At 42.5% G+C, this 22,155-nt stretch overlaps 1 protein-coding gene across 1 annotated transcript in view; it reads left to right on the top strand.

Moving 5' to 3' along the window:
- Positions 1 to 22,155, top strand: part of ENO4 (enolase family member 4) — a 32,921-nt gene that overhangs the window by 1,556 nt on the left and 9,210 nt on the right. The window contains exons 2-9 of the mRNA XM_011927811.1: positions 4,285 to 4,413; positions 5,476 to 5,666; positions 7,942 to 8,090; positions 9,756 to 9,925; positions 10,021 to 10,149; positions 11,760 to 11,813; positions 17,375 to 17,431; positions 19,860 to 20,027. Coding sequence (XP_011783201.1) covers positions 4,285 to 4,413; positions 5,476 to 5,666; positions 7,942 to 8,090; positions 9,756 to 9,925; positions 10,021 to 10,149; positions 11,760 to 11,813; positions 17,375 to 17,431; positions 19,860 to 20,027 — 1,047 coding nt within the window. The remainder of the gene's footprint in view (positions 1 to 4,284; positions 4,414 to 5,475; positions 5,667 to 7,941; positions 8,091 to 9,755; positions 9,926 to 10,020; positions 10,150 to 11,759; positions 11,814 to 17,374; positions 17,432 to 19,859; positions 20,028 to 22,155) is intronic.

The raw sequence follows: 22,155 nt of genomic DNA, 5'->3' as shown, positions 1-22,155 counted from the left end.
CCGAGCCCCTTGTGCTGCGTGCTATAACTCACTTAATCCTTAGTACAACTGGAACGAGGTAAAAATGATGATTCCCATTTTACAAATGAAGAACCTGTGGCCAGTGCAATTTAAATGATTTTCCCAAAGGACATAGTGACAGAAGAAAAACAATCAAACCATGTTTTTGTCCCTAGTACCCAGCAGAGTGCATGGCACACGGTGAATGCTGAGAAACTATCTGCAGGATGGATGAGTGAATGCTTGACTCTCATTCCATCGTCTTCCTACTATCTGTTGCTAGAGGAATTATTGAACATAGTGTATTCTAACGTCCTCATTTTACAGGGACACCAAGCCTTTGTCTCACAGCTACTTAGTGAGCAGGACTAAAAACATGAACTCTTGTTCCCCAGTGTAATGTTCTTCTCATTCTATTAGGCAGCCAGGATATTCGTTTGTGCAGCTCTCTGGGAATTTATATCTTAGTTTGGAACAAAAGTCACTAATACATAAAATAATTGGAGCAAAAGATAAGGAGATAGATGACTGTGTGCTAGATTGAGGGACAGATCCCTATATGCCTATTAAAGGAATTCAGGGATGGAAAAGATCCTTGGAGGCTGTATATCCAGGAAAGCTTTGGCTTGGACTTTGAAGGATGTTCAAGAATTGCAGGGGCAAAAAAGCAAACTCCTTGAACCCGGGAGTTGGAGGTTGCAGTGACCCGAGACCACACCACCACCAGTGCACTCCAGCCTGGGCAACAGAGCGAGACTCTGTCTCAAAAAAGAAAAAGCAATCTCCTTTTCCTTTTCTTAGTGACTGCCCTAGTTTTGGCTGTGCTTACTCTCACCTCGTCTCTCCCTCTATCTAGTTCATCCTGCAGAGTGCTGCCAGAGCAGCGTCCTAACATGCAAATCTGACCACAGTTCTCTTCCTCAGAACCTCCTGTAGCTTTCCCCTGCTTGCTGGCCTTCATGTGTATGGTTCACAGTGCTCAGCCCCTCCCTCGTGTAACAGGCGCATCTCCCACTCCCTGTCCTCCTCCTCTACACCAAATCACTGACTGTTCCCTAAAGCCAGAAGTTTCCTCCCTCCCTCCCCTTTGTCCCATTCCCTGTCCCTGAAGTATCTGCTCACCACATTTCCCCCTTGACTGCCACTGAAACACTATACCTCCTCCAGTGTTCAGCTCCAATGTCATTTCTTCTGTCCCTCTCTGACATTGATATGGCTTGGCTGTATCCCCACCCAAATCTTATCTTGAATTGTACTTCTCATAATCCCCACATATGACATGTGGGGAGGGACCCGGTGGGAGGTAATTAAGTTATGGGGATGGTTGCTCTCATGCTGTTCACGTGATAGTGAGTTCTTATGAGAGCTGATGGTTTTATAAACGGCTTGCCCCCTTCACCTTGCACTTCTCCTTCCGGCCCTCATGTGAAGAAACATGTGTTTGCTTCTCCCTCCACCATGACTGTAAGTTTCCTGAGGCCTCCCCAGCTGTGCGAAACTGTGAGTCAATTAAACTTACACTTTCCTTTATAAATTACCCAGTCTCAGGCAGTCCTTGATAGCAGTGTGAGAACAAACTAAGACAGATATATTAGAGGAATTCACACATGGTAAAGATCCTTGTAGGCAATTACAATACAATTTATTCCATTATCATAAAACTGAATGCTTGAAAGAGTTTTGGATTGGGAATGTGGCAGATCTGGTTTGATTCTTATCTCTGCCACTTCCTCACTGTGATAGAGATACACTGATGGTCCTCCAAGGAACTACATTTCCAGCGTGAACACCATTTTGTAAGTCCCTCCCACACTGACTCTGGACTTGGCTATGTCACTTACTTTGATCAATAGGACCTTGACAAGCACGGTACAAACAGAGAGTTGATAAGTGCTGGCATATTGAAGCTTGTCCTCTTGGAAGCTAGTCATCGTGCTGTGAGGATGTCCCAATTACCCTACTGGAAAGAGAGAGGCTGTGCAGAGAAAGACCTTGGCAGATACGAGACCCCTCAGGATATCCTGTGAGAAAGACAGATGCCCAGCCAACCCCTCACTGTGCCAGCCATCCCAGCTACGGCACTGGACATTGAGTGAAAACAGCTTGGATATTCTGGCTCCCGTCAAGCCTCCAGATGATTACATCTGCATAATGGACTCCACAGAAGCCCAGCAAAAGAATTTCCCAGTTGAAGTCCCACCCAGATTACAGGATCATGAGCAAGTTAATGGTTTAAACCGCTAAGGTTTGGGGTGTTCTGTTACAAAGCAGTAGATAATGAAAACATTGGCTAAGTGATCTTGGACAGTTAATTTTTGTGGAACTCAGTCTGCCCATCTGTGGGATGGAGATGATATCACATAGCTTAGAGAGTTGAATGTAATGACATAATGTATATATAGTGCCCAGGGATGTCACCGACATTTATTAATTTATATAAGATTTAATTTATAGAATCCTATATATGTCAGGCCCTGTGGTTTGTGATATAGTGATAAAGATGTCACTCAGAGCACATATTAATTACTTTAAAAATGTTAGTTCCCTTCCTCTCCTAACACAACATATGGCACATTATAGGTGCTTGGTGCTTGTTAAATTGAACTCACTATAACACACAGAGTATAAGCTAAATAACATTTTTGCTCTCCCGATTTTAAATTCATTTAGGCACTTACTCTGTTACAAACCACCATTTTAAAAATTCATGGATAGCTTGAAAATGAGCTCTTGTTTATTACTTCTGGGGCCCCACCTCTGAACTGACATGTCGCTGTAGGTATTAGATGACCTGTTGTCCAGGTTGAAGTCACTGGATTTTGAACTGAAAGATCGGAGAACTGGTCTGCTAAATGAAAGCAAAGCCCAATCCTATCTGGTAATCAAGAGAGCAATAAAGGTGTGCCTTTGCCTTCCCGCCTTCCAGTCTCTCCTAGCTCCTGCTCCTCTGCACAGAAACACCGTCCTGAGCCTTTTCTTGCAGGCTCCTTGAGTGGGCTTTCTATCTCAGCTTCTCTTTCTTGGATCACTTCCAAATGGCTTCTGCTTTTCCACCTCAATGAAACTGCAATTACTAAGGCTCCCAACAAGCCTCTTTGAATACATAGAACTCTGCATGAGCTGATGGTAAGATACAACCATTGCATTAAGTCTTCACCACTAAAATATCACATGCTTTGTTGGGAGGAATAAAAATGAGCCCATGTGCTGGGCGCGGTGGCTCACGCCTGTAATCCCAGCACTTTGGGAGGCTGAGGCAGGTGGATCATGAGGTCAGGAGTTTGAAACTAGCCTGGCCAACATGTTGAAACCCCATCTCTACTAAAAATACAAAAAACTAGCTGGCCGTTGTGGTGCACGCCTGTAATCCCAGCACTTTGGAAGGCTGAGGTGGAAGGGTTGCTTGAGGCCAGGAGTTTGAGACCAGCCTGAGCAACATAGTAAGATCCTGTATCTACAAAAAGTAAAAATTAGCCAGGTGTGGTGTCATGTGCCTGCAGTCCCAGCTACTTGGGAGGCTGAGGTGGGAGAATCGCTTGAGCCTGGGAAGTTGAGGCTGCAGTGAGCCACGATGGTACCACTGCACCCCAGAGCAAGACCCTGTCTCAAAAAAAAAAAAAAAAAAAAGAAAAGAAAAGAAAAAGAAAAGAGGGATAGCTTAGGCAACTGAATTGGCTATAAGAAGGCCTGCTAGCCTGTAATCCTAGCACTTTGGGAGGCCAAGGTGGCGGGATCATGAGGTCAAGAGAACGAGGCTATCCTGGCCAACATGGTGAAACCCCATCTCTACTAAAAATACAAAAATTAGCTGGGTGTGGTGGCACGCGCCTGTAGTCCCTGCTACTCGGGAGACTGAGGCAGGAGAACTACTTGAACCTTGGAGGCGGAGATTGCAGCAAGCCAAGATCGCGCCACTGCACTCCAGCCTGGCAACAGAGTGAGACCGTCTCTGTTGAAGAAGGCTGGCTAATCAGTGACACAGGGCCTTTTAATTAAGAAATATATGCAAGTTTCTGTTGAGAGTTCAATGTACACCAAATTGCCCCATATACCAGAGACTCAGGAGTGGCCTGAATCCATATCTCGGTAGGTGAGGGCAGGGCAGTTCTCACAGAACTGCTGGTCTAATCCTGGCATCAGGAAGAATACTCATGGAGCGGTTTGGTAAAAACGAGAGTTAATGTGAATGACTTTTTGAAGATAAACGAGATGTGGTATTGTGACTTTTTTTTCCCAAGCAGCCACTTGAACCAGAGGATTTTTGTTCTTTTGTGTGTGTTGAAGGCAAACTGCTTTTCTAAACTTGCAAAGCCTCCCACCATATGCAAAATAGTGGGGAAAGATGTACTGGATGGACTGGGGCTTCCAACCCTGCAAGTGGACATATTCTGCACCATTCAAAACTTTCCCAAGGTATGAGGCAGTTTAAGTGTGTTCTTTAATGTCCTGGCCCCACTGCATTTATTAGCAGCTCTTGTCTAAACTGTAGAAAATTAATGTTTTGAAATTAAGTGTTTGTGAAACATATGTATATTTCATAGGTAGTCATGTAAGCATGAATCTTACCGTCAACCATGATGGCTTTATTATGTTTAAGTGTAATTTTGATACAGACATGACATGCTAACCTGAGGATGATCCAGCATGGACAAAGGAACTGAGGCAAAAATAGTATTTTTTGTTTTGTTTTGTTTTTTGTTTTTGAGATGGAGTTTCACTCTTATTGCCCAGGCTGGAGTGCAATGGCACGATCTCGGGTCACTGCAACCTCTGCCTCCCGGGTTCAAGCGATTCTCCTGCCTCAGCCTCCTGAGTAGCTGGGATTACAGGCATCCGCCACCATGCCTGGCTAATTTTGTATTTTTAGTAGAGATGGGGTTTCTCCATGTTGGTCAGGCTGGTCTCGAACTCCCGACCTCAAGTGATCTGCCCACCTTGGCCTCCCAAAGTGCTGGGATTACAGGCATAAGCCACCGCGCCTGACCAAAATGGCTTCTAAATTCTGACATTACTCATGCGATAGGTTCTATAAATCTACATGTAGGTTTATAGATTAGTCTATTTACCTAGATATTTATAGATGTTAGACTGACCTAAATAAAGAAAATAATTTACTTTGATAGTTTTAACAATTCATTTTAATTCACTTTGCTACATATTTGTTAGAAATAATTTTTGCTATAGTCTCTGATGGGAGAATAATAATGATTAAATCTGCATTTTTGTTGTTATTTATTGGAAAGGTAGTGATAAAAATGAAGTTTGATGTAGGGTTTTTCTAAGGGTATTTTAAGTGTTCTGTGAAGCTGATTTCCACAGTGTTTCAACAGCTATAAAAACATCTCAAAGAAAATTGTATATTCTCATTCTCCCCTTGAAATTGGTGGTAAAATTTTGTGCATGTTAAAAGCTGGATTAATTTGCTCTTTCTGGGAGAGGTAGGGAAAGTGTTGAACACATTTCTGTGATTTTCAGAACATATGTTCTGTGGTAATCTCGACTCACTTTGAAGTCCATGAGAACGTTCTGCCCGAGCTGGCTGAGGCGGAGGAGGCAGAGAGGGCCAGTGCGGTCAGCACCGCCGTGCAGTGGGTCAACAGCACCATTACGCACGAGCTCCAGGGGATGGCACCCTCTGACCAGGCAGAGGTGGATCACCTACTCAGGTACAGTTTCCACTTTGAAATATAAACATCAAGAACAAATATACGTCCATTATCTTTCCATTTCACCTGCCAATTAAATGGGTCAAATCTACAGCATTGGGAAGTCAGTTTACAAAGCATATGTGAAAGCAGCAACATTTAGCATAAAATTTGTTTTTCTCCTGAAAACCCTGTAATTAACACCTTACTGTGTAACGCTACATAGGGCTTTTTGGTCTCTTTTCATGTATAGAGCTTTCCTAAGACTTAGTAAACAGCTTCTCAGAAAAAGAATCTGATTGTGAATCCAGAGGATCCCCTTTTCCTCTCCCCACCCGTCACATGCCACCTATGAGCTTCTCATATCCTTTTAGTTAGTCGCAACAGCTGACACTTACATTCTGTCCTCCAGCCACAACTGAGTCGCCCATGCTTTGCCCATAGGTTGACTCAAACACGCTAACAAGGAAGCATTTACTAGGGCTATGAAAATGTTCTTCATTGCCCAACCAAGTAATGGGTTAGAATCATTTTTCTGTTTGTGCGAGTCCAATGCCACAACCCCTTGGCCAACAGAAGGTCATTAGAGGCGTGAGTCACCACATGAGGCCAAGAAATTTTTTTGAATAGTTTTTAGTTTGCTTGGAGTTTCTGAATGCTATTTCTCTATTCCTTTTTTTTTTTCTTCATGTGCTATTATCATTTTCTTAGTTTATTTATTATTTTTTTCTCAAGCTCTCAGTTACATCTTATATTTTATTACACTCCTTTTTTTTCCTGGCATTTTCCCTCCCCAAATCACCCATCTGGACTGGTTCTTCTGTAGACCAGCTACAGAGATGCCATAAAAACTTCATTGTTCTCCTGTTTCTGGATCCCACATTCTTTTCTTTCATGATTTGCTGGATCGTATCCTTTAAAAGTAAGGATGAGAAAGGGTATATGGGATGTAAAGTTTCTTAGTTATTCTATGTGTGGGAATGTTGATACTTTGCCCCCATGGTTGATAGTTTAGCTCAGTATAGAATTCTCTGTTGAAATCAATTAATCTCATACTTTAAAGGCATTGCCCCACTGGCATCTGGATTATTAATAAATCTGATGCAAATCTGATTCCTATGTCTTTGTTTTTTATTTGCCTGGTTTTTTGCCTATAGAAGCTTTTAGCCTCTTCTTTTTATTCTGGCATGCTGAAATTTTACATAAATGCATCTAAGTGGGATTTCCAAGTTTTTTTTTTTTTTTTTGAGACGGAGTCTCGCTCTGTCACCCAGGCTGGAGTGCTATGGCCGGATCTCAGCTCACTGCAAGCTCCACCTCCCAGGTTCACGCCATTCTCCTGCCTCAGCCTCCTGGGTAGCTGGGACTACAGGCGCCGCCACCTCGCCCGGCTAGTTTTTTGTAGTTTTTAGTAGAGACGGGGTTTCACCGTGTTCGCCAGGATGGTCTCGATTTCCTGACCTCGTGATCTGCCCGTCTCCTCATCCCAAAGTGCTGGGATTACAGGCTTGAGCCACTGCGCCCGGCTCCAAAAGTTTTTTTTTAAATATTCATCATAAGTGCCAAGAAAAAAGAAAGGAAGTCCTCTATATTTATATGCTATATTTCACTCTATTCTTTTTTTTTTTTTTTTTTTTTTGAGACAGAGTCTCGCTCTGTCACCCAGGCTGGAGTGCAGCGGCAGGATCTCAGCTCACTGCAAGCTCCGCCTCCCGGGTTCATGCTGTTCTCCTGCCTCAGCCTCCTGAGTAGCTGGGACTACAGGCACCTGCCACTACGCCCAGCTCATTTTTTGTACTGTTTTTGTAGAGACGGGGTTTCACCTTGTTAGCCAAGATGGTCTCGATCTCCTGACCTCGTGATCCACCCGCCTCGGCCTCCCAAAGTGCTGGGATTACAGGCCTGAGCCACTGTGCCGGGCCTGTTTCACTCTATTCTTGACACATTTGTTTTCTGATGGTCATTTATACAAAAAGAAAATATTGTAACCCACAATAAAATTACATCTTCAAGTTTTACTCTAAAAATGCAAACCTGGGGCTCAAATAATTTTAAAATGAGCACCTGAAATCTTTAAACATTTATTTCCATGCCAAAATGATTTTCAGTTCTTGAATGCAGTTTTATAATAGCATCAGTGTTTTCTGGCTTTGAAAATTAAAGTTGATTTGTTCTTAAGTAGCTGAAAAGCAGTTATTTATTGAAATATATTGGGGTCAGCTCTAAAACATGACCAAAATCACAGAGTGATCTTCCTAAATATCCTACTGTAAAGCCATATTTCCTTGCCATTAAGGATATTCTTTGCAAGTAAAGTACAAGAAGATAAGGAGAGAAAAGAATTGGAAAACAGCCTGGAATACTCAGCAGTGCCTACACTTCTACCTCCAGTACCACCGCCACCACCCCCTCCACCTCCTACCAAAAAAAAGGGGCAAAAGCCAGGTTGGTTGGTGACTTACCATCTTGCAGAGTCCTTAGTAACAAATGTGTGAGGAAGAAAGGCTGAAACTTGGACTGCCTTTCGGAGTCTCTTGGCTACAGAACCAGTTTGGGCTCACGGCCAAAAGCCATCCATCCTATGCCACATCCTCACTCAAAGATTTTGCCTCCATCCCACTGTCTGTTTTTATTTGTAACATAAAACAGTTTCTCACCCAGAGGTGAGAAATACTTATTATTAAATAAGGTGCATTAAGCAGTGCCAAGTTGGGGGTGGGGTAGGAGGGGATGGCTTGGGAGACCTTTCACCTCCCTTCAAAATTTCCATTAGCTAATCAAAAAGCCACTCCATATCTTAGAGTTTTGATTCTTTTGATATGAACAACCAACATTTTCTCAATCCTATGTAAAATGAACATTTTCTTTATAAAACTTTATTTTAAAGCAAATAATAGAAATTCTCACTTCAGTTTGCCCTTGCTGCATGCCTTCCAACAGATCGCTAACCTCAGCCCCTGCAGTACGGTCATTCTGGAGCTGCTCTTAGTATAATAACAGGGTTTTGTATGTCTGCTGAACTAGAACATGCTCCTTGAGGGCATGAATCATGTTTATTCCACTTGCCATTGCCTGCATCTAGCATGATGCCAGGCACGAACCATACACTCAATTAATGCGGGTTTTGTTGAGTAAGAAAGCACCAGAACCAGGAAGGGACCAAAGAGACCAGGGAGACAGGGTACCTTATTTCATTGATCCAAATGCTGAGGCCCAGAGAGGTGAAGAGATTTGCCCTGAGAAAAAAAAATTATGTTTGAGTAATCTTCCCTTGGGAGGGTGGGATGGCCACTACTGAGTTATAAGTAGAGACCAACATGGATGTTGGTTTAGTGGTTGCTTTTGACTAACAGAATGTGGAACTTAAGGGAAGAAGTGGGAGGGCACAGCTATTTGCTAAGCGCTCATTAAGCGTGAGGTGCTGAAATATCTTATCTCCACTGGGGACCTGAACCACATTGGCAGCTGTGGAGGAAAGGACAAGAGGAACACTAGAGATACAGATGATGGACTCTGTCTGGACCTCACGAGACGGGGAGGCTGAGAACATACTCTAGTGAAAGATGAGTAAGGAATCTGGGTCGATGGTTGGATCTGAAAGGCACTGCTAAAGATCGTGAATGACACAAAACAAGGCATTGGTTTGGTGTTGGTGAGAAAGACAGCAGGGTTAGATATATTTATGCAGAGATGTTCAGCAGAAACTTGAGTGTGCAGCAGCTATAGTGAAATATAGAAAAACAAAAGATTTGAAATTTTAAAGACAGTTCAAATCCTCTATCTACTTTCTATAACATGTTGGGCAAGTCTTTTAACCCCTCTAAGCCCCAGTTTACATATATGTAAATGTAGAATAAAAATATCTACCTCATATGATTGATGAAGGAATTAATGTTAAATGGCCTAAAATGTCTTCGACTGGCAAAATCCATGGCTAATGATTATTTGAGAATCTTAAGCAAAACCAAACAGAAAACTTCTTGGGGGTTGAGGTAGAGCATTTTTTGTTCCCAGCCTCGGCTTTCATCCTTTCTTTTTCCTGGATCTTTCCATCTCTAAGTAAAGCATTTAGAAATACAGTCTTAACTCTCTCAATATTTCTCCCTCCAGGGAAGAAGGATACCATTACGGAGAAACCTATTGCACCTGCAGAGCCTGTTGAACCTGTACTCAGTGGCAGTATGGCCATAGGGGCCGTGTCACTAGCTGTTGCCAAAGCCTGTGCCATGCTGCTTAATAAACCTCTGTACTTAAATATCGCTCTATTGAAGCACAATCAGGTTAGTATCTATGAAGTTCCATTAAAAGGAGCCATGAGTATCTCAATATGGATGAACCCTGTTTCTCATTTTCCCTCATTTTCCCCCTATTTCAGGAACAGCCAATCCTATTTATGCCTTTGCTGATGGTATCGCTGGTCAGCTGTGGGAAGTCATCATCTGGGAAGCTAAATTTAATGAAAGAAGTGATTTGTATACCCCATCCTGAATTAACAACCAGACAAGTACCTTACATTATGTCAAATTACCTTTTCTAAAAAAAAAAAAATACTCCATAATTGATGAACTTTTAGTGGAGCTCCCTTGTGACACCAAGGGAGAGGGAATTAAAGATAAAATGAGAAAAAAATATTTTAGGAAATTAGTGAAGCGGGAAGAAAGGCCTCAAACCAAAGGGAGCACATGTAGAGCACCTTAGATGTCTGGTTTCATTACGGCATTGGCTCATGCTGGTAACTCAGAGAAGCCATGACTGAGCAACTCTGCAGACCTAGAAAGTGCTGGAAGGTTGTTATTTGGGGGCGTCTTTATTTACTCTGCACTATGCCCTATGGCAGCAGCAAATGAAAGCTAGCACCTCCTGGCAGCCCACTCTGTTAAGTAAGAACTCCAGGACTTGCCTGGCACCTATGAGACTTTTCGTGCATAGGAGTGAAAAAATCTCAAGCGGCATGTTCACCACTCAGAGGTGTGTGAGGGTCTATACTGCTCCTCAGTAGCCTGAAAGAGTCAATATGCCTCTTTAAATCTTCGTGATGACCAAAGGTTCATGATCTGTAGGAGATGCTTTCTAAAAAAGTACAGAAAGCTTTCCCCAAGCCCCCTCCAGCAATAAGTTGAGTGATATTTTATCTTGGTGGAACAGTAAAAGAAAAAAAAAATCAAGTTTTTTCATGATAAAGAATTCTTTCTTAAAATAGTTATTGCCTTACAGTTTATCAGTTGTAGACGACTAGGATTTATACCTGGCTTATCATCTGTCGGACTGTATTCGGATCCTGGTGTCAGGATCTTTCCTTTAGTTAGTATCTGTTGAGCTGTTTGCATACCAGAGCACGAGGAGTGCCATTCTTTATCGGGTCTACGTATGCAGATCTCATCATCACAACATGCTTTTCTACTTTTTAAGGGACAGTAGATTTATATTGATTTAGCCACTCTAATCCAGACTACCTTGGTGATCTGTGACATGTATTGTAGGAAAGTTGTCTAGGTTGGCCTGGCGTGGTGGCTCACACCTGTAATCCCAGCACTTTGGGAGGCTGAGACGGGAGGATGGCCTGAGGTCAGGAGTTCGAGACCAGCCTGGACAACATGGCAAAACCCCGTGTCTATTAAAAATATAAAAATCAGCCAGGCATGGTGGTGCATGCCTGTCATCCCAGCTACTTGGGAGGTTGAGGCAAGAGAATTGCTTGAACAATTTGGAGTTTGCAGTAAGCCGAGATCACGCCACTGTGCTCTAGCCTGGGCAACAGAGTGAGACTCTATCTCAAAAAATAAAATAAAAAATAAAAAAGAAGAAGAAAGTTGTCCAGGTTGGTCCAGAGACCATAAAGGAGGCTGAAGTTAACTTGATCCAAGCAACTGAACCAGTCAGTTCTGAAGGGTGAAGAGAGGCTACTGAGGGAGAAGAGTCTCTCATTCACATTCAACCCAATGAAAACCGGGGCTGAAGATTAACATTTAATCTACTGATTTTGTAGAGCATATCATCCACTAATCAGGGATTCTACAAATACTCTGAGTTAGAAATAGCCACATGTGTTACAAGTTTTTATACTTAAACTTTCTAGTCTGCAACTATGGAAGATCATGGTTGTTCTACTTACAGGGGGTCGAGATGCTTATGGAAATTCAGAAACATATCAACAAAATAATTGAACTGGTATGTAAAGAGATTCTATGGTATCTAGTTACTGACACTTAGACACCTTCTAGCGTCCAACTTGTAGTTCATTTGGAATTAAATCAACTGTGGTTGATATGGAGAATGTATTTACTGGCTTTGGGTTTCCCCCATGAACCAAGTGTATCCATGTCCTCAGTGGCTATTGATCCAGCCTCTAATGGTACTTAACAATCTCATTTCAGTTTCTGGGGCAACTGGCTTTGTGCTAAGATCATCCCTTAGGATTTACTAAGAAAGAAAGGATGTGGCCCCCAGGACATGAGAGGCAGCTTGATGGACTGAAGGCACAGACTCTTGTGCCTGCATTAGGATCCCTGTGTTGAGCAAACAAGGGCCTCTGGCAGAGCAGCCCTCTTGGGGGCAGTCACAGAGGCAGGTGTATGAGTCACCAGTTGTCTCATCGTTTTCTAAATGGGCAGTGCACAGTGATATGGCAGGGCTGAGGCCAGGAGAGGGACCCAATCCTTGTCTGTGGGGCTTTATAAACACACACACACACACGACTTTTATTTTGGAATACTACATTTACAGAAAAGTTGCAAAGATAGTACAGACAGTTCCTGAATACCTCTCACCCAGTTTCCCCCAGTGTTAATGATATATTACATGGTACACTTGTCAAAACTAAGAAACCAAAATGGTACACTACTAATAACTACAGACTTGATTCAAATTTCACTGGTTTTTCCACCAGTGTCCTTTTTCTGTTCTAGGATCCATTCCAGGATCCCACATTGCATTTAGCCTGAGGCTTTTAAGCTGCGTGATTAGGAAGCAGTAGGCTGAGGACCCAGTAGGATGGGACTGGGATACAATAGCAGTGTAACATGAAGGAACTCTGGTTCTAACTCTGTCTCACCAGCACAGAGTGTGACTGCAGGCAGGGGGCACGGGCCCCTTCCCTGCAGCGATGGGGGTTGGCTGGCTGGGGCCCAATCCCTGCAGTTGATCAGAATTGCTTTAAGCAATTCCAGGCCGGAGCCGGTTCCATGGTGCTTTTCAGGAGGCCAGCTTCTTTTCTGGGTGACCAGCCTGTAGAAACTCAGACTTGGACAAGTTAGCTCTGATGTTGCACTCTGCTTTGCCATTCATAACTCCGTGACCTCGGGCCAATTCCGCAGCCTCTCTGTCTCGGGTTCCTCATCTATAAAATGGAGATGATCATATCCAAATCATAAGGGTGACTGTGAAGAGTAAACAAGTTTAACCTGAAACATGCTGCATCAGGAGCTGGTGCCATAGGAAGCCATATCTGGTGTTGGTTGTGTCAGAGCAGGTGAAGGAAACCCAGTTTAAACTATTAGGAAATTCAGGATATCTGAGCATTCTACAATTCATCCTTCTTAATTTCTTTTAAAAGTTTTTCAGCGGGGCGTGGTGGCTCAAGCCTGTAATCCCAACACTTTGGGAGGCCGAGGCAGGTGGATCACCTGAGGTGAGGAGTTCGACACCAGTCTGGCCAACATGGTGAAACCCTGTCTTTACTAAAAATACAAAAAAAATTATCTGGGCATTGTGGCAAGCGCCTGTAATCCCAGCTACTCGGAAGGCTAAGGCAGGAGAATCACTTGAAACCAGGAGGCGGAGGTTGCAGTGAGCTGAGATCGTGCCATTGCACTCCAGCCTGGGCAACAAGAATGAAACTCCGTTTCAAAAAAAAAAAAAGTTTTTCTTGAATTCTAAAATCTTTCCTGACATTTTGTCTTTTAAATGTTTTATTTACTTTGTGATTACACAAGTAGCTCATGAATGTTCTTGTGAAAATTCAAATACTGATAGAGCAACCCACCCACAACCACCTCCTACAGACTACCACCCTCAGCACTGTCCCTTCTCTAAAGATAACTGTCGTTAACAATTGAGTGTGGCCTTCCAGACTTGTTAAAACAATAATTAAGTAGATAGGCCAGGAGTGGTGGCTCACACCTGTAATCCCAGCACTCTGGGAGGCTGAGGTGGGCAAATCAGTTGAGGTCAGGAGTTCAAGACCAGCCTGGCCAAAATGGCAAAACCCCGTCTCTACTAAATATACAAAAATTAACTGGGTGTGGTGGTGCACATCTGTAATCCCAGCTACTCGGGAGGCTGAGGCAGGAGAATCACTTGAACCTGGAAGGCGGAAGTTGCAGTGAGCCAAGATCACACCACTGTAATCCAGCCTGGGCAACAGAGTGAGACTCTGTTTCGGGGGGGATAAAAAGATAAGTGCACAACAGAGAACAGTATTTAAAATAATACAAAAATTATACACAACTCATTCTGCAAATTGCTTTACTTCTTTGCCCTTTTCATTGAGGTGTTTATCTTTTATTGCTATCTAGGAATTCTTTACATAATAAGGGATTTAATCCTTTATATATTATTATTATTATTTTATATATATATATATATTTTTTTTTTTTGAGACGGAGTCTAGCTCTATCTCCCAGGCTGGAGTGCAGTGGCGTGATCTCAGCTCACTGCAACCTCCGCTTTCCGGGTTCAAGCGATTCTCCTGCCTCAGCCTCCCTAGTGGCTGGGGTTACAGGCACCCAGCACCATGCCCAGCTAATTTTTGTATTTTTAGTAGAGATGGGGTTTCACTGTCTTGGGCAGGCTAGTCTCGAACTCCTGACCTTGTGATCCACCTGCCTCGGCCTACCAAAATGCTGGAATTACAAGCGTGAGCCACCATGCCCAGCCAATTCTTTATATATGCTAGACCTATTTTCCTGTATCGTGTTGCCTGCCTTTAAATTGTATGATATGGAGTCATACCGATTTTTAAAATTTTTTGATGGAGTGAAATGTAGCAATCTGTTCTCTTAAGGCAGTGACTCTCAACCAGCAATTACTTTGCCCAGGGGACATTTGGCCAGTCTGGAGACATTTTTAGTGGTCTTGGCTTGGAAGGAGGGTTCTGATCGCATTTTGTAAGCAGGGATCAGAGCTGCTACTGAGCATCCTGAAATCTACAGGGCGGCCCCCACAGCGGGGTAATCCAGCCTCTTGGGGGCTGGATTAGATCTTAATTTCTTATTTATTATATCTTAATTAATTATATCTTAATTTCGCCTGGTCTTTATGTCAATAGTGTGACGCAGGGATCACATTTCTGTTGACTTTCCACGTGGTGTTACAGGTTTGGAAGCTGCAGTGGGATTCTTAGTAAAAGCTCCAACTAGTTCATTCATATTTGAAGGAAAAGCAGTAAAGCACTTAGAGAAAGTTCAGTATCAAAAACCATCACTATGCTGTCGAAGTCACAAAGTTTAAGTTGTTAAATAATATGTAGTGTAGTGGGAAGAGCACAATCTTTGAAGCAAACAGATTTGGTTTCTATTTTGGCTCTGCACTTATTAGCTGCCACTTCGTGAGCCTCTTACATATCCTGTCAAAGCACTGGTTTCCTCATCTGTACAGTTTTTAAATGCCTGCCTTGGCCAAGTGTGGTAGCACATGCCTATAATCTCAGCACTTTTGGGAGGCGGAGGTGGAGAGGCCAGGTGTTCAAGACCAGCCTGGCAACATAGAGAGACCTTGTCTCCACAAAAATTAGTCCAGTGTGGTGGCATGCGTCTGTGGTCCCAGCCACTTGGGAGGCAGAGGTGAGAGGATTGCTTGAGCCCAGGAGTTTGAGGCTGCAGTGAGTTCTGATCATGCCACTGCACCCCAGCCTGGGTGACAGAGGGAGATCCTGTCCCATTAAAAAAAAAAAAAAAGCCTGCCTTGTATGGGAGGAACCCTGAACTGCTGGGCTGCTAATAAAGGGTGCCTATTTATAGCATAGTAATTGAATATAGAAAGATGTTTAATCCTTCCCAGTGATTACACTGGTAACAGATCATTCCCAACATTACCCCAATTCTTCTATTAAGTCTTAATTTTAATCTATTTTGAGAAAAAAAATGCTGAAGAAATGGTATGTTTTCTCATGCAGGCCCCAACCCAAAGATGTCTGTAGATAACCTTAGCTAAAGCCACGGTCTTAAAACAGGAGCTGATAGGAGTGGAACCAGGGTTACTGCAATCACCATGCTTTGTTTTGGTAATAAAGTGATAGCTCCTGATGACATCATTTGGCTGGTGGCATTGCAGATTACATCATGCCAGATTTATTCTGGCATAACTCACTCTCCCTAGGAACTCCTGAGTAGACTAATTCTTACTAATGAAAGATTATATTTGTTTCAGTTTTTAGCCATTTTTAAATCCACTTAGTCTGAGAACAGCCATTCTAGAATACATTGCATTTTTTTATGATTAAAAAGGCTGCCAGCCTGAGCAACATAGTGAGACCCTGTCTCTACAAAAATATTTACCGAAAAAAAAAAAAAAATTAGCCAGGCATGGCAGTGCACACTCGTCGTTCAGTTACTCGGGAGCCTGAGGCAGAAGGATTGTTTGAGCTCAGGAAGTCGAGGCTGTAGTGAGACATGATTGTGCCACTGCACTCCAGCCTGTGTGACAGAGTGACACCCTGTCTTTAAAACACAAAGGGGTAGGGGTGGGGCTGGAGATTTTAACTTCCATTATTTAACAGCTTATTCTTATTACGGTAGAGAGAAAGATGTTACAGGTTGGTTTTTTCCCTGGTTATTTTTTGCCGTTGCAAGGCCCTATGCTAGGTGCAAAAGGAGATAAAAACATACTTCCTGTCCTCAGGCAGCTTAAAAGTCTCAATGAGGGAGCATAAAAAACATGAGAAATCCAATAATAATGCAAACCAAGACTGTTCTTTAATGTTTGCCGTTTTGAATTGGTGCCAGTAATCACTGAGATCGTCCCCTGATCACATCACATGGCTTCCCTTTGCCCTTCTGTTCAGGGTCACTGTATGTGCATATACTTGAGTGTGAGCCATACTTATGCTTGACAATCATGCCTCAGCTTACAGAGCCAGTATACACTGAGCACGAAAGTGCATCCTTTAAAAGATTAGATCCTTGCAATAATATGCACCCAATACGCCAAATGTGGGAATGCCTCTTTGGGAATTACCTTTGCTTTTAACCTCATGACACTACACCCACTAGATTCACCAGATTTAATTACCTTTGACTGTTTCAAATCAAAGTCAAAACCACCCTGCAGGAGAAAGCGTTTGCATCCTGAGAATATTCAAAACATTATGTTGGGTCTGTAAAAGCAAATCCCACGCGGGGTTAAGCCCTAAGGGCAAGGAGGGGACTTTGTATCCTCCTGCAGAAAAGGGTGCCTGCACACAGCAGAAGTTCATGATATACGTGTGAATAACACATTATTTATATGCATAGAAATGCATGAATCTGTATACACACCCCATATATGTGACTGGGGGCAGAGGGTAAGGATGAACTAGAGGAAACACATTCCTGAATTTCAGAAATAGTTTGTGGCATATAAAGTAGGGAGTGGCTGGAATTGTCCCTATGTGCATGAGTGTGTGTGTGCGTGTGTGTGTGCGCACGTGTGTGAGATTCAGCGTGGTTGGTCAGGTCTCAGAGCAGTAAGCTTTGCTTGCTGCCACAGCCATTCTAAAAATTTCAGGTGATGTATTTTTATCTTCTGCCCCACAGCCCTCTCCTCCAAAAGCAGAGACAAAAAAAGGGCATGATGGAAGCAAAAGAGGTCAAGTAAGTCTATATATTGTTTACCATCCTTCCATATGACAGTTTATAGATTTCCTGCCCCTTTTTATCTTCCATAGTCACTTTTTGCTCCAAGTCCAGGACTGAGGCAAATGGAAACCATATAGTGATGTTGTTGCTCCAGGCACCCCCAGAGCTGCAGTATCATGCTGCCCCTGCCTTCCAGCAACAGGCTGCCTGGCCATTGCTGGCAGCAGCGGTCTGGCCATCTGGAATCTCACAGGGTTAGGAAGCATTTATGGGAAATAGGGTTACACTGGACCCTATAGGGGAAGTGTTTGGGAAATCGAATCTCTCTGACAACTAGCTGAAAGGCACACAGGATATTTTACATTTTATTATTAACAAAGAGAAAAAGAAGCAGCACAAAAAGATGGCTCTTCCTTCCATCTGGTCCCCCAAACACACTGAAGCATCATTTCTGATGAACCATTGCAGGAACTCTGATTTTGCCAGGAGAATGAGGCGAACAGTCCTCCTTGTCAAAACTGGCTGCGCTGGCTTCAGGAGCCTTGGGAGACCAGCGGAACTTGATCTGTCAGTCACCTTGGTGATTGTGAATGCTCTGATAGATGTATCTATTGTAGCCTAAACTTTCAACAATATAAATAGAACAGCCAATAAGAACTTTGAAGAGCATGCACATGGGTGAAGGTTGCTCACATCTGCAGTATTTGATTTGCTCTGTGAGTGAACAATCCTTGCCCCACCTTGATGTTTGGTAGGTGAGAGTCGGCTGAAGTCAAAAGAAGAGGGGCTAGGAAAGAAAGGAGAAGACATGGCAGAGATAAAAAAAAATGAAGTTTCTTTTCAAGATTAGAAGAGAGAAATGTATGAACACATACAGCAGTAAGTAAAATACTGTTAACAGTTTGTACATGTTGGAATGAGCACAGCCGTCTAATATTAGGCCTTGCAAGAGGTGGAGATGGTAAGCAAGCCACCAGTTCTCAGTGTTGTTCCTTCATTCCAGCAGGTGGTTCTCTGCATGCTGGGAAACTTAGACCAACATCAGCCCTCCCTGTAATCAGCTTTACTACTACTTTTTTTTTTTTTTTAAACCATTAGAAACAGTCTAGAGTATAGATTCCAGAGAGGCAGCCACACAAGAACTAGGGGTATAAACTCTGGTGCTAAACTGCCTGGATTAAAATCTGGTCCAAGTTACTTAACTCTGTAAAATGGAGATCATAGTAATACCTTCGTATGATGTGCAAGGAGTAAATGTATTTTACTTTACGTAATGTGCTTAGAACAGTACCTGGCATTTAGTAAGCACCAAATAAGTGATGCTCTCATAGTTCAGAAGGCTCTATAACAAAACTCAATTGATGGACAAAAATTTCCTCAACTATTCCTTTGTTTGCCAAATAAAAGTTTCCTCTCATTGACATTAAAATAGTGCTATCACCAGTCAAAACAGAATACTCACTGCCAGGTTCGTGTATGTCGTTGAGTTTGGCGCAGACACACACACACCTTACCTTAAGCCCTCAGATTCATTGATATTGCTTCAATTTATAATTGCATAGTGGCAATTTATGGCAAGGGCACGTCAAGGCTGACTTTGCAATAGCTGTCTTTCCTTGGGGTTATGTGGGTCCTGAAATCCTCTTCCACTAAAATCCATCTTCAGTATTGCATCCTCTTAGTGGAAGTCTGCAGTCCTTTTAAAGTGGCCAACGCCTGTAATCCCAGCACTTTGGGAGTGTTGAGCACAAGACTTCAAGACCAGCCTGGGCAACACAGCGAGACCCTGTCTCTACAAAATATAAAAAAATTAGCCAGGTGTGGTGGCACATGCCTGTAGTCTCAGGTTCTCAGGAGGCTGAGAAAGGAGGATGACTTGAGCCTGGGGAAGTTGAGGCTGCAGAGCCACATTCAAGTCACTGTCCTCCAGCCTGGGTGACAGAGCAAGACACTATCCCAAAACAAATAAATAAATAAAGCTTTTCCTGAAGGAGGGTTAGGCTTTTAGCAGCTGCATTTATCTGGAGGAAAACAGAACATAGGAAAGAGCAGGTTTGGAGGAAAAGGACTGGCAGAGCTAGAGACAGACAGGATGGACATTCACAGGGAGGGCCTGGAGATTCACCAACCGGGTGGTTGTGACTCAGGCTAGCCCCACGTACAAGGAACAGCAGCGTCAATAAAGAGAGAACACAGACACACTGAAGAGAGAAAAGTGTGCTCCCAGGCTAAACTTGGAAACCTCAGAAGTAAGAAAATTACTCCCAGATACTGCAGGGGAATCTCATGCCCTAAATCATGTGAATCAATCCTAAGTAGGATTGAGAATCAAAGGACTGATCTTTGCAGAGCTGTATCTGATCATAAACCATGCCTATCACAGGAAGCACCAAGAGCCTTAATGAGGTGTACTGACATGCATCATTGTCTCTTGATCTTGTAGCAGCAGATCACTGGCAAGATGTCCCACCTTGGTTGTTTAACCATTAACTGTGACACCATAGAACAGCCACTGCTTCTAATACAGGAAATCTGTGCAAACCTGGGGCTAGAACTGGGAACAAATCTGCATCTAGCTATCAACTGTGCTGGACATGAGCTGATGGACTACGTAAGTTTCCACTTCAGAACATTCACTTCCTATTGAGATCCATGATTTTTAAATTAGAACTCAGGGAAAAAGAGCTTATCTGAATATTGTCCAAACAGATCTTATTGTTTTTTATTAATATTGTGTGAAGGATTCAAATATAAATGGAACTGAGAAAATCAAATTAGCTAATGACCACAGAATAACATAACCATAAAAAATTTTAAATAATGTCATTATTATATATAGAAATTCTATAATAAAGATGAGTAAAATGAGTCACATTGCAATCCTGAAAGCTACTGAAAAATAATTTAACAAACTGCATTTGGTTGATAAATGCTGAATTTGTCGAGCCTGAAAAGTGGATGAGTTGTAACTTATGACGTGATAGGCCCTTCTAGGCATGTAGTTCTTAGAATTTATTGTGACTTTTTAAATATAAAACAATTTCCAAGTTATTGAAGTTTATGAATATGTTGTTGTCCAACTAAACACATCACAGTGTTATCTACAGCCTGGGTTAGGAGGACAGAGCCTTAGTGATATGATGAGACTCTACCTGGGGATCACCCACCTGAAGAGAAAGATTCTAAAAAGAGAGTGGAAAATAGGCTCATTAAAAAACATCCTAGTCGGCCGGGCATGGTGGCTCATGCCTGTAATCCCAGCACTTTGGGAGACTGAGGTGGGTGGATCACCCGAGGTCACGAGTTCAAGACCAGCCTGGCCAACATGGTGAAATCCCGTCTCTACAAAAAATGCAAAAAATTAGCTGGGCATGGTGGTGGGTTTCTGTAATCACAGTTACTCGGGAGGCTGAGGCAAAAGAATCACTTGAACCCAGGAGGTGGAGGCTGCAGTGAACCAAGATCATGCCATTGCACTCCAACCTAGACAACAAGAGTAAAACTCTGTCTCAAAACAAAACAAAAACAAGCAACATTCTAGTCTTCACTTCCTCAGGGTAATACGACAGCAATTTACCTTTCAACTTGGGAAACTGGTATGTTAGGAAAGTTATTAGTTTTCTGTCTTAACACATACACTTCCTGATATAGTTTGACTGTGTCCCCACCCAAATCACATCTTGAATTGTAGCTCCCATAATTCCCATGTGTCATGGGAGGTAACTGAATCATGAGGGCAGGTCTTTCCCATACTATTCTCATGATAGTGAATAAGTCTCACTAGATCTGACGGTTTTATAAAGGGGAGTTCCCCTGTACACACTCTCTTGCCTGCTGCCATGTAAGACATGACTTTGCTCTTCCTTTACCTTCTACCATGATTGTGCGGCCTCCTCAGCCATGTGGAACTGTAAGTCAATTAAACCTCTTTCCTTTATAAATTACCCAGTCTCAGGTATGTCTTTATTAGCAGCATGAAAACAGACTAATACATTTCCCAATTTCAAATACACAAAAATGCTGAGTCTGCGTTTTATGAAATGCCCAGCATATTGCAAGCATTTATGGTGACTTGGTAATTTATGTCAAATTCAGGGGACTTGACCAAATAGCATTCTGCTTTAACTGTGATTTTTAATTTTACAAAGGACATTTTGAACACTATATAAGAACTCTCAATTTTGGCTGACTTCTAAAAGTTCTTTTACTTTTCTAAAGAAACTAAGCACATAAAAGAATATTTAAAGTAATTTCCTATTCTTCACATAATGATTGGTTCCTAGGCATACCATTAAGAAAAATAATTGCATGTTTTCATCAGCAACGTATACCAGGAACTATGAATATACTGACTGCTAGTGCTAACTAGAATGAGTATTTATTGCTTATATTCAGTAAAATGTATTAGCTTGATATCAGATAATTCTTACAATATTGTTAGTTCAAAATCATTAGCGTTTCCTCACTGACAAGATAGGGTTTTTTAAGCTTTGCATTATAGAAGTTAAAAGTTCTTACTGCTTTTGAAAATGAAAAAAGTATGAAATCCCTTCAGTTATGGTCTTAGGAAACTGCTTAATTCCAGTGGAATCCATTCTATTAGCAGCAGCAGCAGGAAGGCATTAGCAAACCAAACAGCCACTCTGTTCCATTCCACCTCCCTCCTGGTGCCCAGATATCCCAGGTGCCATCCCTGAACACAGACTTAAAAGGAAGGGTGCTTTGTTTTGTAGAAAGGC

Source organism: Colobus angolensis, unplaced genomic scaffold (assembly GCF_000951035.1).
Source record: "Colobus angolensis palliatus isolate OR3802 unplaced genomic scaffold, Cang.pa_1.0 Scaffold75, whole genome shotgun sequence".
NCBI lineage: Eukaryota > Metazoa > Chordata > Mammalia > Primates > Cercopithecidae > Colobus > Colobus angolensis.
The sequence above is the reverse complement of the archived record's forward strand: the minus strand, read 5'-3'. Positions and strand labels throughout refer to the sequence as shown.